General features: G+C 38.2%; 1 protein-coding gene across 2 annotated transcripts in view; it reads right to left on the reverse strand.

Annotated features, from left to right (window-relative positions):
* Window positions 1–359: 359 nt before the first annotated feature.
* Window positions 360–14513, reverse strand: part of ADCY8 (adenylate cyclase 8) — a 138297-nt gene continuing 124143 nt past the window's right edge. For both annotated transcript variants that reach the window (XM_074888012.1, XM_074888005.1), the window contains 4 exons: window positions 11830–11976; window positions 4900–4992; window positions 2445–2559; window positions 360–924 (listed from right to left, as the gene is read on the reverse strand). In XM_074888012.1, coding sequence (XP_074744113.1) covers window positions 437–924; window positions 2445–2559; window positions 4900–4992; window positions 11830–11976 — 843 coding nt within the window. In that variant the 3' untranslated portion in view covers window positions 360–436. The remainder of the gene's footprint in view (window positions 925–2444; window positions 2560–4899; window positions 4993–11829; window positions 11977–14513) is intronic.

A 14513-nucleotide genomic window follows, 5' to 3' on the forward strand; every position in this document is an offset into this window, starting at 1 on the left:
AGGCAACTATCTTAGGTGTGTATAACTCTACCTGAAGGTAACTAAAGGTGTGAAGAACCTAGTCAACCTCCTTATACCTTTTCTTTCACCTGAAAAGTGTGGACAGTATTCCCTCCTTTCCCCATCATTAGCTCCCTACACTATTTATGTTCTAAATCCCTCCAGTCAGAGGTTTATTCTTGTCCCTTTCTGCAGGTAGCTGGCACAGCAGAGTGTTGGCCTACAACTACTACATCTGAACATTCAGAGGTTAATCACAGGTCGGAGGGAGAGATGCTGGCACTTTTTGTTAAAATGTAGGAATCTGAATCTTATCAAAATACCACACTAGAAAATAATCACACTTCTTGTAAAAAAAATTAAACCCTTTTTATTTGTATATTTATTTTTATATATAAAAGAAATACAAAAAAAAAGAACACAAACAAAATGCTGATTATGGCAATTCAGTTTTGTCAGCCCCCTCTGCCTGGGCTGCTGCCTCGGATCCACCAGGAGTGAGCAAAGTCCTCCGGTTATAATGTCCTTTTATGATTCCAGAGTTATTGTTCTCATTAAGGATTTGCTTCTGTTTTTGCCTGTTAAGAGACTGTACAAGTCCTAATACAACAGCTGCTAATGAGTACTGTCCAGTCAGTTTTCTTGGTTGTAAGATTAAAGGATTTGGTTGAACTCTTCCTAGAAGAAAGTATGTTTTGATTTTTCCTTCCTGTTCACTGATACCTTTGACATAAATCTCTCCCCGGTAGTCGAAGGCAAATCCCCGGTCCTTCAGGATCAGATACGTTTCTTCAGGCACTTGAATTCTGTCACTAACACCTGTGCTGTCCATTCGACTTGCTAAATTAACCGTTTTGCCCCAGATATCATATTGGGGTTTCTTAGCACCAATAACTCCCGCTACGACAGACCCATGGCTAATCCCTATTAAAAAAAAAAAAAAAAAAAAATTGAGAAGAGATATCCAGTTAGAAAAGAATGGCTGAAACCATATTTGCACTTAAGATCAAGATGAAGCCTTGTTCAGATACATTTATCGCTAAGCCTAAGGAAGAGGTATATATACAAAGAAAGTAAGAAAAAAAAAAAAAAAAAACAGAAAAACTAGAAAACATGGAAAGTGATATCCACAGAGTTATTTTACAGGATGTCCATCTCAGTGGAACCACAGTACTTACGTATCATCTGTATTCTGCACATTATTGCCAAAGCTCCTGCAAACTGATTCTTATGTAGTAGGAAAGATCTCTCTGGAAGGATCTTTCTGGGTCTACACTTGTTGAACGCAACCTTGTTAGCGCTATACAGTCAAGAAATTACATTCTTACATTCCATCAAGTGAAAATATTAAAGTATTCTACAAAGTTATTGAAAGACTGTATCTTGTAAGATTGTTGCATAAATTCAAGACAAGCAATAATATAGAAGAGACTATTTTTTTTCTACAGCAGTGATTTAAGAATACATTTAGTGGTAGTGAAAGGCACATCTTTGGGAAAAGGATCTTAGTTTTTTACATTTTTTAAAAAGAATATTTCTTAAAATTGGTGATAGAAATTATTTCCAAATACTGTTGCACTCATGCTCTATGAAATCTTTGTAAGTGATCCACACTTACTAAGAGTGGATGCATGTTCCCTGAGAGATCTTGGGTACTGAGAGTTTTCTGTTTAAAACTGTTAGGAAGTGCAGATCACAGATAGAGATGCTTCAACCCTCCATGCTGTGACTGATTAATATATTTCAGCTTGTTAATGGCAGAGTTGTCTGTAAAGGACATGTTTCTTCCAGGTAGTTTTTGGTTTTGCCCAGTGATCCAGTCAACATGAGAAGCCATCAGAATTACTTCTGCTATGTGCCATATATTCAGGCCATCTTTTCATGTCCCATCCTACTAGCCACCCAGCATATCCTTCCAGGATAATAGGCTCCCCATCACAGCAATTCAGAGCTGCTGCCACTGGTCAGGTCAGAACTGGAATTCAATTTTTGTGCAAAACCAAAGTACTACCTACACACAGGGTTTAAGATAAGCTACTATTATGTCTTTACTGAAGAACAATCTAAGACAAGAAGATTAACTGCAGATTGTGTAAACCAGTTTCAAGCTTGGGGTTAGGTCTTGGCTCCCCAGTTCACTTCTTGTGTTATATCCATTGGCTCTTAGCCAGACTTGCTAAATACGGTAGCTTAATTATGCTACCCATCCACTGTTCACCAAAACTTAGAACTCCTGCAGTCCCCAAATCATGGCCCATATTCTATAAATGAAGTATTTCTTATTTCTAACTTTGCCTGGAATAAAGTCAATTTGAAAACAGAGGATACAGTATTGGAGTCTCTTAAATTGTACATGTCCTTGCAATGTTCCTGGGGTGCACTTACAGAGTTGGATCCTTGCAGACAAAACCCCATTTTAGCTCTTGTGTTTGAACTATGCTTACCAATACGGAGTTCAAAGTTGTTAAACGAATGCTTGTTGATCTCCTGTATGCTTTCATTCAGAGCTATGGAGAAGTCAGCCAGAGCACACAAATGCCCCCATTTGTCTTCACATTGCTGAGGAGTAAGTTATAAACCAATATGTTAGAAAAGTTTTTCATTTACCCAGCTCCCACCCATCCTTACCAAGTTCCCAATATCTGAATTTGGAGATTGTAAGAATAGTCTCAACATGCTAGATCCAAGAGTGGTAGGGTATTATTAATGGTAATGCTTCCCATTTATATTACAACACCTGTATACCTGGATAAAGAGAAGCTTAGTGTGAAGTACCAAAGAAAGTAATTTCCTGTCAGTAATCTGACAGGCAATGATGGGAATTAATAAGGCATGTGAAATCTCTCTAAAACTGAGAAAGAAAGTACAGACAGGATTGAGATAGCTCAGGTGCAAGGGACAAAAACTAGTGAGAACCAGGGACGACCCATGTAGGCAAGAAGCAGAGAGAAAGAAGTGAAAGATATAATTCTCCTTTGCTGAAATTATCACCCAGGAAAAACACCAATTCTGGTGCTCTCAGGGATGGAATAGCGGCCAGAACAACAGGGTAAGCCAAGCAACCTGGGACAGGTTAACTGGGAGGGAAAAGGTTGTTCTGTAGCTCATTAATCACCACAGCTTAGAGCAGTCAAGTCACTCCCTGCTCCTTCTCCTCCTTTTCTGTTCCTGCAGGGCAGTCAATATACAGATGGGGACCAGGAGTAAGTTTTAGTCTTCCCAGAACACCAAGAGAGCACATGATGGACAGAGACTCTCAAGGGCGGATAGGGAACTCCTTAATTGTTTCTTTGAGTAGGCAGTGGAGTAAGGAACAGTCGTGGTTTTGGCCTGATTGTTGTATGATGTCATCTCATCTACTCTGAAGCCAGGTAATTCTTTCATCAAACAAATTTCCAGTTCATAGAAGTGAAGCATTGCAAGCCACTCCCTGCCTCCCAGGTCATGCTGTCCAGTCCTTTGCAATTTTCATTATTCTCAGTGTTTAATACTGAACATAAGCATCTCCCTGGCATCACCCTGTTTACACCATGCTCGGTCCTTGTCCTCAGACTCATTCAGTTCACAGCATGCCAACCTCTGTCAGCAGCCCTCACCTCCTAGATGCTGACAAGGTGATAGACATGTATGTATGAAGATAAATATATTTAGAACATACATAAAAATTCCATTAGGCTATTACAGCTCAAGAAAAAGGATGAGTTAATCAGTCTTGGAAATGCAGTAAAGATTTTCTTGCTTTGAATTTTTACCCACATCAAGAGTCAAAAGATGTGGTTAGGAGCTGTGTAGCTATAACCAGATACCTCCCTGATGCTCAGTCCTTCTTTGCTCATCTCTGCACAGAAACATTTTGAGTTAGTACAAACAAAAATCTCATGCATGTCTAGTTTTGTGGGTTTCTAGCTGACAGCATCAGTTGTTACTCTGTAGGTGGGACATGCTCAGCTAGTTACACTCCACATGTTTTATAATGTATTCTAAACAAACAATGGAAATTTTCTAGTTTAGAAAGCTCACGCTAACCTGACTTCTGCTTTTCTGGCAGATGAAATCAATGTGAGCAGATCTGATTCTCACTCTATGATTGATCTGGGGCAGCACACCTTTTTTTGTGATGCTCTTACTTGGGGAGAGGCACCAACTGTCAAGCAAGATAGATTTCAGCAACAGCTGACTTCCCAATGGATGTATTTTAGAGCCTCGTCTTATTCCTTTGGAGACCTTGTTTCCAGGCATATTCTTGGGGGTAATTATGAATGGATTTCTCTCATCTGACTTATGTGAGGTTTATGGCTGTGACTGTGCATATGTCCTCTGTGGCTGATTTTTCCCTCAGCTTGGTTTACACCTCTGCAAGTGAGAGCAGTGTGCAGGCTTTTGGCTTTGTGATGTTCTTCAGTTGAACTGATGAATCTGCTTTCTTTTTGATGTATAGTTTATGATGCTGTTTGTAGATGTACAGCTATATCATCACAAAAATGTATAAATTCAACCTTACACTTGCATAAGTATGCTGTCAGTTAATAGATCCTCTCTCCATAGATTATTGGAGGCTGTCAGCCAGATACCAGTCTGAGTTACAGTGGTAACTTTACAGTATGTCCAAAGATATAGATAGGCCTGCTCTAGATTCACATCAGTGTGATTGAAAGGAGATTTTTTTTCTCTCCTATAAACCTAAATTTGAGGAAAGAATTCATATGGTTCTTGTTCTGAGCACAAGATGTCATTTCAATTCATCAAGAAGTGCAACTGTTGTCTGCCAGAAGTTCCAAATGTCTATTTTCTTTTAGCAAACACAGCTCTGTGTACATCATAAATATAACACTAATATTCTCTAATATGAATGGTCGGACACACCAAAAGCTTGGCTTCTTAAAGAAAACTATATCTTACCTGTTTTTCAGGTGATAATCCTGACACGGCCATGTATGTGCTGCCAATCGTTTTAATTTTTTCAATATCTTGAAATCTCTCTTCACCTAGTAACTAATACATATGTAAAAACCCACTGTTACTTCTGTAATTCTTAATGCAAAATTCTTCTACAGATATCAGAATGAATCATTGCACTCATGGTATCTTCCATCTGGTCACAGCACACAGTTTATTCTGGGTTCTGGGCACACTGAGCTGGGACTCTTTGCAACATCATCAACTCATAGTGCATTCAAACTAAATTCTGCTGTGCTCTGTAAAGCTGGCTGGTAAATCACATAATGGATAATATAAGACATGCATATTCCAGCCTAACTTAAGTACAGATGAGTCCTGTGTTTCCTGAGGTATAATCACTGAAAATTAGTGAAGACAAACTCTCTGTGTATGTATGTGTGAATATAAGAAGACTTAATCACTTAAAAGTGTTCTTAAATCTCTTTTGGAGGAACTCAGTTTGCAAATTAAGTGCTGCTACAGCAACAATTCAGGTGATGAGACCAGTGTTAAAGGGAATTCAGTCCACTTACTTAAAATAACCATTTTAACCATCTTACACAGTCAATGGATGGGGGTAGATGCCTCCAAAGATCTTCTATGAGAGATCAAGTCCTCCTATATCCCACCCATGCTTCCCTCTACTTACTATCAGACCTAACACTGGTCTGTTCATTGAGTCATTCAGCCAGCATTTTTGTTACATATTTTCCCCTTCTACAAAAAATACAGGGAACCAATGGGAAGTGGTAAACACCTGTATCTATTTGGGATAGCTATAGGTACTAAGTAGGCATAAAGAACTTGTCAGATTGAGAATCTGCAAGAGCAAGAATAAATTTAGTCTAGTGACTAAAGCACTGAGTGGAGGGGGAGTGACAGTTTGGTCCCTATTCCGAGTTTATATTCACAGTTTAACTTAGGACTTTCCATGAAATGGAAGCCAGAGCCTTACTTTCCTTGAGAGACCTAAGCAGAGTTCAGGTTGTGAACTCCATCAATGACAATAGGGTTTTATGTGGGATATGGACACATATTGCTTCATCACAGGCTTTAGAAATGTGTATTGCTGAAGTTAATACCAAAATACCCTGGGAAACTTCATGATAAGCAGTATGATATCTATAGGTATTAATATGGTCAGGCAGGAAGAAAAAAAAACAGTTCACAGAGAAAAGGAATTTCAAACTTTCAGTTCTAAAGACTCAACTTAGCTGGGATTTAAATAAAAAAAATTCTTGCTGTGGTCAGGCAAAAATTTAATGAAGCATTTCCCCCTTTTTTTATACACTGTCGTGAATTCTTTTTCCATCTTGTGGGTTTGAATTTCCTGTCAATTAAAAACTAAAGGGATTATTTCATTCAAAGAGAGAAACATACCAAAGGCATAACATGAAATATCCCCTGCCATTGAACTAACCACAGTGTACGTCAGCCGGAGCGCCGGGGTCTTGGAAGCTTTGCTGTTCGTGTACAGATATCGCACCATCTGTCTCTAATGGGAGGCCGCACAGCATTGCACGCAGGGAATACAAAGCCATATGGTTAATGGCTCCCTTCCAAGTCAGGAAAGTCCGAAAACTTGACCTGCTTCTCATTTTTCTTCAGACTGCCAGAAAAGCCCATTATCTATGTTTCCCTCCTACAAGGGCAGCTCTTTCAACTGCTCTCTTAAAGAAAAAGATCATTTCTTGTAGCTCTGCTTTTGTGAAGAATCTGAGAGCACCAGGTGTGTGGGCAAGGGGAGAAAATGGCCTTGGTTATAAACAGTCTATATTTTCATTTCCAGATGGTTGCTGGAAGCAACAGCAAACAGCACAGTAATTTAAAATATATGATAAATATCTGAAATGACTCTTTAAGAAAGAAACTATGTATTGGCTGTGAAGCAATTTAGAAAAAATAATCCTAAGTAATCTTTTTCTCTTCTCATTCATTATTGTTTCCAAATCCCTATTTTCCTCCTGCTTTATCCTGTCTGTTAGATAGCTTCTCTCCTTCTTCAAATAATGGTTTATTTACCAATTGCTTTCTTTACAGTATGACAGGATGATGGATTTTGATTTTGGGGACATTCCAACTCAGTCCTAAATCAGTTGCTATTTGTTACAACATTTTAAATAGGCTTGCTAATTTACCAATATAGTCCAGGGAACATTTTCAAACACTAGAATGTGGTTGGTATCTGAAAAGCAACTAATGGCTTGATGCCGCAATTCATGTACAGCCAAGGCTATATGAAGGTCAGACCCTGGGATATATATATATATACATGTGCAAAGTAGCACAAAAAAGAATGTTCCAGGGCATGGCACACAATTGCAAAGTAATCAGCAAAGTCTGAAAGCAAGATCCTGCCTTCTGCTGAAACCTTTATTTGTGGCAACATAATATATTTAAATCTGCTGTCATAAACACCATGTAAATCACTGCAGGATAAAGGAAATGGGGGGCGGGGGGGGGGGGGGGGGGAAGAGCCCATGAACCAGAAAGCTCTTATTAAAGCACAAATCCCAACTGTAACATCACTAAAATACATAAATGATATATTAAAAAGGCTAGAAAGAATATTACATTCCAAAACCAAAAAATTCCTTCAAGACTCATAATCTTCAGGAGAAATGTTCCAATAATATTTTTTTGGTGCAACATGCCTAAGAATGAGAGTTTAGCTCTGTATGTGTCTTAAGACTAAGTCATATAAAAAAATGGGTAATTATAAAAGTAGATTTGCAGTGTTCATATTTGTTTTTCGATGTATGAACTGTTCCTGTCAGCACCTCTGTGCTTGGGTACAAAATAGAAAATTATATATAACTGCATTCTAGAATGATGCTATATGTTAAATTTTAAAAAAAATCTCCTTTTGTCAGTCCAGAAACCAGCACCTCCCATTCTGCCTCAGTCGACAGGAAGCCTGGATAATTTGGAAATCAACAGATTCATGAGCCATCAGGGAAAAAAAAAACCAAAACCCACAACTGAGTAAAGGCTGTGCTTTGACAAGAGTCAATCACCTACTACCCAAGACTGACTTTTGGACCAGGTTTCCCTGGCTCCCTAAGAAAGACCCAGTCACAACCTGACTCCTCTGTGGGCTCCTACCCCGTGCAGTTGTTGGTGGCAGGTTCTGTTCCACTGTTCACTATTTTTTGTTTGACTGGCTTTGTCTCTCTAACATAGATCCATTACCTGGAAAACAAAATAACAGATCTGGATTGTAAGCCTTCTGTTTTGTAGTAGCAAGGAAACTCCTCTAAAAAGAAGAAAGAAATAACCCAATTCTCGTGCACCTATCACATTTTTCCAGCCATATCAATTTGTATTTTTACCATTGCTTTCATTCAGAAACATCTACCTGGCCCTATGGACAGAGCATTCCTACATCTATGTAAGGAAAGGAGGGACTCACAGTGTAAAATCTGATTTGAGATTAGGAAGTCAATTCAGTTGTCTAAACCTAGATGTCTAGCATCATCTAGAGCATACTTTCCTGAAAAACCTCCGATGGCTTGTTCCAGAACAGCATGAATTTTATGACGGTGCAGTATGGGATCTGGTGGTCCCATATGGGTGTTTCAAATCACCTAGATTATCTCAAATGGCACCAGGTACCAATGTCTTACACTCCTGTGCTAAGACTTCTATCTTTGGGAGACTCTACAGAGGTATTCATGTGGTGCTGAGGAGCAAAGTTTTCCCATGGCTAATAGATCTGCTCTGCTCTCAAGCTGCACATCTGCATTTTGCTTCCAGGGCTGTATTGAGGCAGCAGGCAATCTTAGAAAGAAACATCATGAAAAACAAGGAACAGTGACATCATGTAGTGTCAGTCAACAGTTACATGGAATCATTACTGCCCCTGAAACATCATCCCTGAAATGACTTCTGGTTCTTTTTCCACGGATAGGATTACTCACTTCGGTTGTTCTCTCTGACATATCCCCTTGCAGACTGCTTAGACAGAATAAACTAACGACATGACCATGCTGAAAGTAGGTTAGCAGTCAGCAGGGGATCACATAATTTCATTTATTACCCGTACCAAGAACATATCTATTATTCAACTAAACATGTCTGGGACATAATACAGTCCCTAATTAGGTCCTTTATTAATTACAGAACAGGTGTTAGGGGCCTGAATGTAATATTGTGGTAGGGCTTTTGATGAAAGCCTTGTCTTCAATAATCGCCACAGCATCAATGGAATTTGGTTGTGAAGATTATTATGAACGTGCGTGACAAAATATCTTAAATTAATTCCTAGGAATAAGCTATGCGTTAAGTTTGAGCCATAATAATTTTAATCAGATCTGGAAAGAAAAACAAAACTATTAATCAAGAAGCATGCTGACAGCTGTGCAAGATTCAGAGATAAGCAGGTATTTATACCTATAGGGAAAGCAGTGCAGGAGCTTAACACATTACAGAGCTCTTCTCATAGGAGAGTAGATTTGTTTTCTACTAAAGTGCACAGGCATGCATGAATTCTTCTATTTCCAACTAGTAATTTTAGTACCTGACCAATTATATGGATAAACTCTCAATTTCATTGTCTCAGATTTTCATAATCTTAACCCTGGTTCAGTTTTTATGAGCTACCACTCTATGAACATTCCCCATGCAGATGCCCAGGATGAGGAAGAATGAAGATGCAATTAAGTACCTGATCTGGGTTCATTTTTAGGTTCTAGCTTCTGGTACGGGAACAGGTATTTTTGTTTTCAAAAAAATGCAGGAAAGTCAACTACCCCTTTGTGCCTTTGTTTTCCACTTATGAAATGAAGATAACATAACTTCCACCAGAGGAACAAATGGAAAATATATTCTTCAAAACTTGTGAGACACCTTAGGTACTTGCTGCTCAGAATGGAATTTAAAAAGTCTCTTTTTCTAATCTCTTTTTTGCAGTCATATGACTTCCACTTTCAACTTTTCCTCCAGCACCTTCCTCTGAAGCCCTTTGAGATACTTGCTCTTCAAAGCAAAAAACCCAAACCAAACCAAACCAAAAACTCTAGGCTAGATCCGCAAAGAGAGATAGGTGCTTAAAGTAGGACTGAGTTAGAACTAAATAATTTATTTTTTTTAAAAAAAAGACAGTGATTCTCAAATCTTCATTCAGCTGTATTCTACATCCTGGAGAGGTCAGAATTCTGCCAATACTTTAATTTTCTGGAAAAAAGCTTTCTGTATGGTTAATCTATGGGCAGAATCCTTGTCCAGATGCAAAAACTGAGTATGCCTTCTTGTCTTCTCTCAAAATCTCAATCTTTTGCACTCTGATAATGCCTTTTGAGTTAAGAGCCAAAGTGGTAAAAGATGTTCTCTTTTTTCAAACCATAACCTAAGTAGAGTTTTTTCCTTCTCTGTTTTAGATAATTGTCCATAGTTACATAGCTTATGTGGGATGTGAGATCCAGTTCCAGCTCCTTTTGAGGGAACAAACTCTGTTTTCTTGAACTACATCTTAATTTTAAACTGACAATACACTTATCACTTCTCCAGTTGATACTTTACCACAATACAGAAATGAATTTAAAAATTCCTTGAGATAAACAGATTAAACATGGGTTTCTTGGGTAGGATTTTTTACTGTTTCTCAATGATTTCTTGCTATCCATGTGACCCCTCCCCTGCTGTCCAATTTAGTACTGATCTTGCCTTGTTCAGCAGAATTCTGAAAAGGATGTCTTTTTCCCACTTTGTCTTTCGATAACTTAACTAAACCCAGAGTCACAGACCAATGATACCACCATCACCTCCCTCTTTCCCCTCCCCTTTTCTATCTGGACCGCTCCAGTCTGTCCCACAGATCCAATCTCACTGGCAAGTAGAGATGCCTCAGATTGTACTTCTACCACTCAGAGAGCTCAGGATGTCTACTCACTCCTGAAGAAATCTTGCAGTGTATAGGTTAAAAATCCCCATGCTAGGTAAGTTTGGCCTTACTTTTGCACCTTTCTTAGTTTTAAAGTTTTTTCAAAGTTCTTCACTGGTCTATCCTTTGTCCCCTTCCTTAATTCCTCTTGGTCTCATTGCTGGACATCATACCACCTGTCTAAGCTTCCTTACTAACTAGTTGGTATGCCTTATACCAAGTATACAACTTGCTCCTGACTCCCTCTTCACTTTCCAGGTTTTCTTTGCTTGCACCTGGAAATAGGTACATTGGGGATCTGACTTTTCTTCTGTTTATCTTATCCCCTCCTCAGCTCCCTTTCTGAAATTAACTGGACGGGATACCTAAATAAATTATTTTTCCTTTCTATGTCCTTTCCTTTATTTATTATTTTTTTTTAAATTTCCCTTCACCTCTGAATTCCTCAGTAAAGCAAGCAGCTTTATTTCATTTATTCCTGTATAACATACCTGACCAGACAAGTGTCCTCAGTTAATACTTCACCACCTTTCATTCTCTATAAAGCATTCACTTCTGAGCTGTGTGCTTCACACTTAACTTGACACTGTTTTAGCTTTAACATTCATGGAGTCCATTCAACCAATGACTTCAAAACAATATTTTTATCTGTTTGGATTTAGACCACTACTTTCCAGAACTGTTGTAAATATCTTTATCTTTCTTTCTTCTACAGATCTAAGCCATGTTCTTCTTCTAGATACACTGGAGCAGACTGGGCTTTTATTTATGCATGTTTATACTCAAGTAACTATTGTTTTCAGTTTCTATCTCACTAGGGCATTCAGACTAAAGTTTGGCAAAACTAAGTACAAAAAAACCAAAATACACAATTCTAATTGGCATAAAAAAACCCAGACAATTATTGGAAGCAGAATAGTTATTAAATTTGACAATTTAGGGTGATATATTTGGTATTTTGGAACTCATCATTTAAGCGCTATCATATTTTCTCTAGTAGCTGGTATTACCTCATCAAAGTCTGCAATGATTTCATTCAGCAAGCGCAGACATTCTACTCCTTGGTTATTCATCTCGGTCTGGGAATAGAAGTCAGCAAATCCAGGAATAGAAGCAAACATCACACCAACAGCATCATAGGACTGAGAGTATAATTCCTAAAAGAACAGTGAAGAAAACATGAGTTGAAATGGTAAGATATGGAAGAGAGCATAATTGGCTGTTATTAAAATGTTTCTTGGTTTTTCCACGTGTAATAACTTAATATCTGAGGTTAGCATTTATATACTAAGTGTTAGTCAAGTTCAGCAGGAGACTGACAGCTCTCACATTTTTTATCATGGATTACAGGGTTTGGCCTTTCTTTGAAAGTCTGCTTTTTCTGCTTCTGAGATCACGGGGCTACACCAGAAAAAATGAAATAGAATTTTTCATTTTGATTTATATGGGGAACCACTTGAAGAAATGAAGGGTTTTTTGCAAGTATGAATACCAGAAAATCAAATATTGTTAGACGATTAAAAGGAACCTAATGCTTATTATTTATTATTGTTTAAGTCTGTTTCATAAATGTTTGCAGTTGACAATATTTTTCTAAATTTGTTGATTAACAGGGATCATATGGGACCATTTAAAATGTCTAATATGACCTCTTTGTAGAGATTAACTCGGTTACCACATTTTCTGGTGGATAATTTATACTTCACACTACTGCAGCCCTTTACAAGTTTGTTTATTCACAAGTGTTCAGAGATCCCTTACTCTGTGGTAAACTGTGGTTCTCCTAAAGTGACTATGGAGCTATTTGGTTGCCTGGCTCTGTGTGAGGTTCCTGTTATTAGGGTTTGAAAGGAGGGAGAAACATGAGGGTGATAATGGAGTTACTGGAGACAGAAGGAAGCTTATAAGGGATGGAACACAGGAAGCTATTAGAATAAAATATGCCCTGGGATAAGCTTCCACTTATGTTACTCATATAATTCACTCTGGAACTGAATGACAGATTTATCTATGGATGTGTTTGTGTTATTATGTATGTGAAAATGCGTTCAGTTCTTCTATGAACCCAAACAAATTTTTAGGAACAAAACTAATTTCAACTTCTAAAATGCCAGGGACTGAGCACCACCCCCCCCACACCCCCCCAGCCCACCCCCCCAACTCCTAATATGCTTTTCTAGTGGCTTATATACCATAACCATATGCATTCTCTTTTGTTTAATTTTTCTTCAACTTCTAATTTTACCCAATGGTGGATACTTTCATTTTTGCTCTGGGACTTCTCTTATGACATTCTGACCTGGAGTAATTGCTTCTCAATGTTCTTGTTAGTATACTTTAGGAAAATTTAGTACTTTGGTCTCAGGATAAAAGGACTTACTGCTGGATGCCATACACCTGATGTAAACACGTCAGGCTCCTCTCCTTTCTTCATCTTGCTTCTCCCTAGAAAAGCATCCTGAACCCCTGCCCTGCATTTTGTTATGTTGTTAATGGTGCTACTCATCTAGACTGTTTAACAATGTGTTCTACAGTAAAAGTGGAAAAGTTCTACTAGCTTCCAAAGACACTGCAAAGCTTTGATTGAGAAAAAACATGATTGATTTCCTTCCTGCCCTTACATTTTCTTTCACTGAATAACATCTGCAGGGTCATGGAAGCCATACTCTAAAGACATTCTTATTCCCTTTCATAGGTATAGAAAAAAGTAATATACATGTTAGTTTGTGGATGTTTATGGAAGACTAGACAATATGTGTTAAGAGAAGCATATATACACTCAGGCATACTCTTTACTCAGATCATGAAGATAGAAAGCAACTGGCTGAAACCTTCAGCTGCTCCGTCTTTCTATTTTTGGTAAGAAGCATCAAGACAGAAATAATACATCCAGGAGAAAACGCTTACAGTACACATTTGGGAATTCATTTTTTGAGAGCAGAGAAATTAACTTAATGGCCAGACATGAACTGCAGGATTGATTGTACTGAAATCTGGTAGATGTTACAGCCAGCCAGCTCATGCATAAATCATCCCCAAGTATAGTCACTTTGGAAATTGCCTTACAAAAAGCAGGGGTGGTGGAATTGAATTCAGTGGCAAATTACTGAAGCATCAGCAGGGGCTTCTGTTTGCTTCTGAAGATTATTATGCGTATGAGTGTATGTGAATGAATGTGTAAGAGAGGACATGTATTCCCTGAAAATCCATAATGCAAGATTGCCAGAACACACTCATGGATGGTATTGGGGTCTGCTTCATTTGTAATGAAGCATTTTAACCTAGTTGCTTTCACACACACAGTTTCTCAAGTGCAGAGCAGTGTTTTTATGGCAGTTTAATACCCACAGAGTGTAAAATTCCTCAGGAGGCTGATTTCTAAAGTGCCTTTTCCTGTAACTGCTCACTATGTCGTCCTTCCCTAGGTGATATTTGAAATCACATCTTCAGAACACAATGATTCCTCATTGTGCAGTTTAATTCATTTGGCTACATCTATTTCCAAAATGTACAATCAGAAAAAGATAGCCTTGGTTCCTTTTTGCTGCACAATGAATAGTTATGTCTGTGCTGACAACCTGAATCTTGCACCATTTGTTATCTCTTCATTATGAAAGATAATTCCAACATTACATGAGAAAATTCCAGTTTCGTCATACAATAGCCTTCATTGACTGATAATATTGTAATACAC

The sequence above is a fragment of the Strix uralensis genome, chromosome 1 (genome assembly GCF_047716275.1).
Source record: "Strix uralensis isolate ZFMK-TIS-50842 chromosome 1, bStrUra1, whole genome shotgun sequence".
Classification (NCBI taxonomy): Eukaryota; Metazoa; Chordata; class Aves; order Strigiformes; family Strigidae; genus Strix; species Strix uralensis.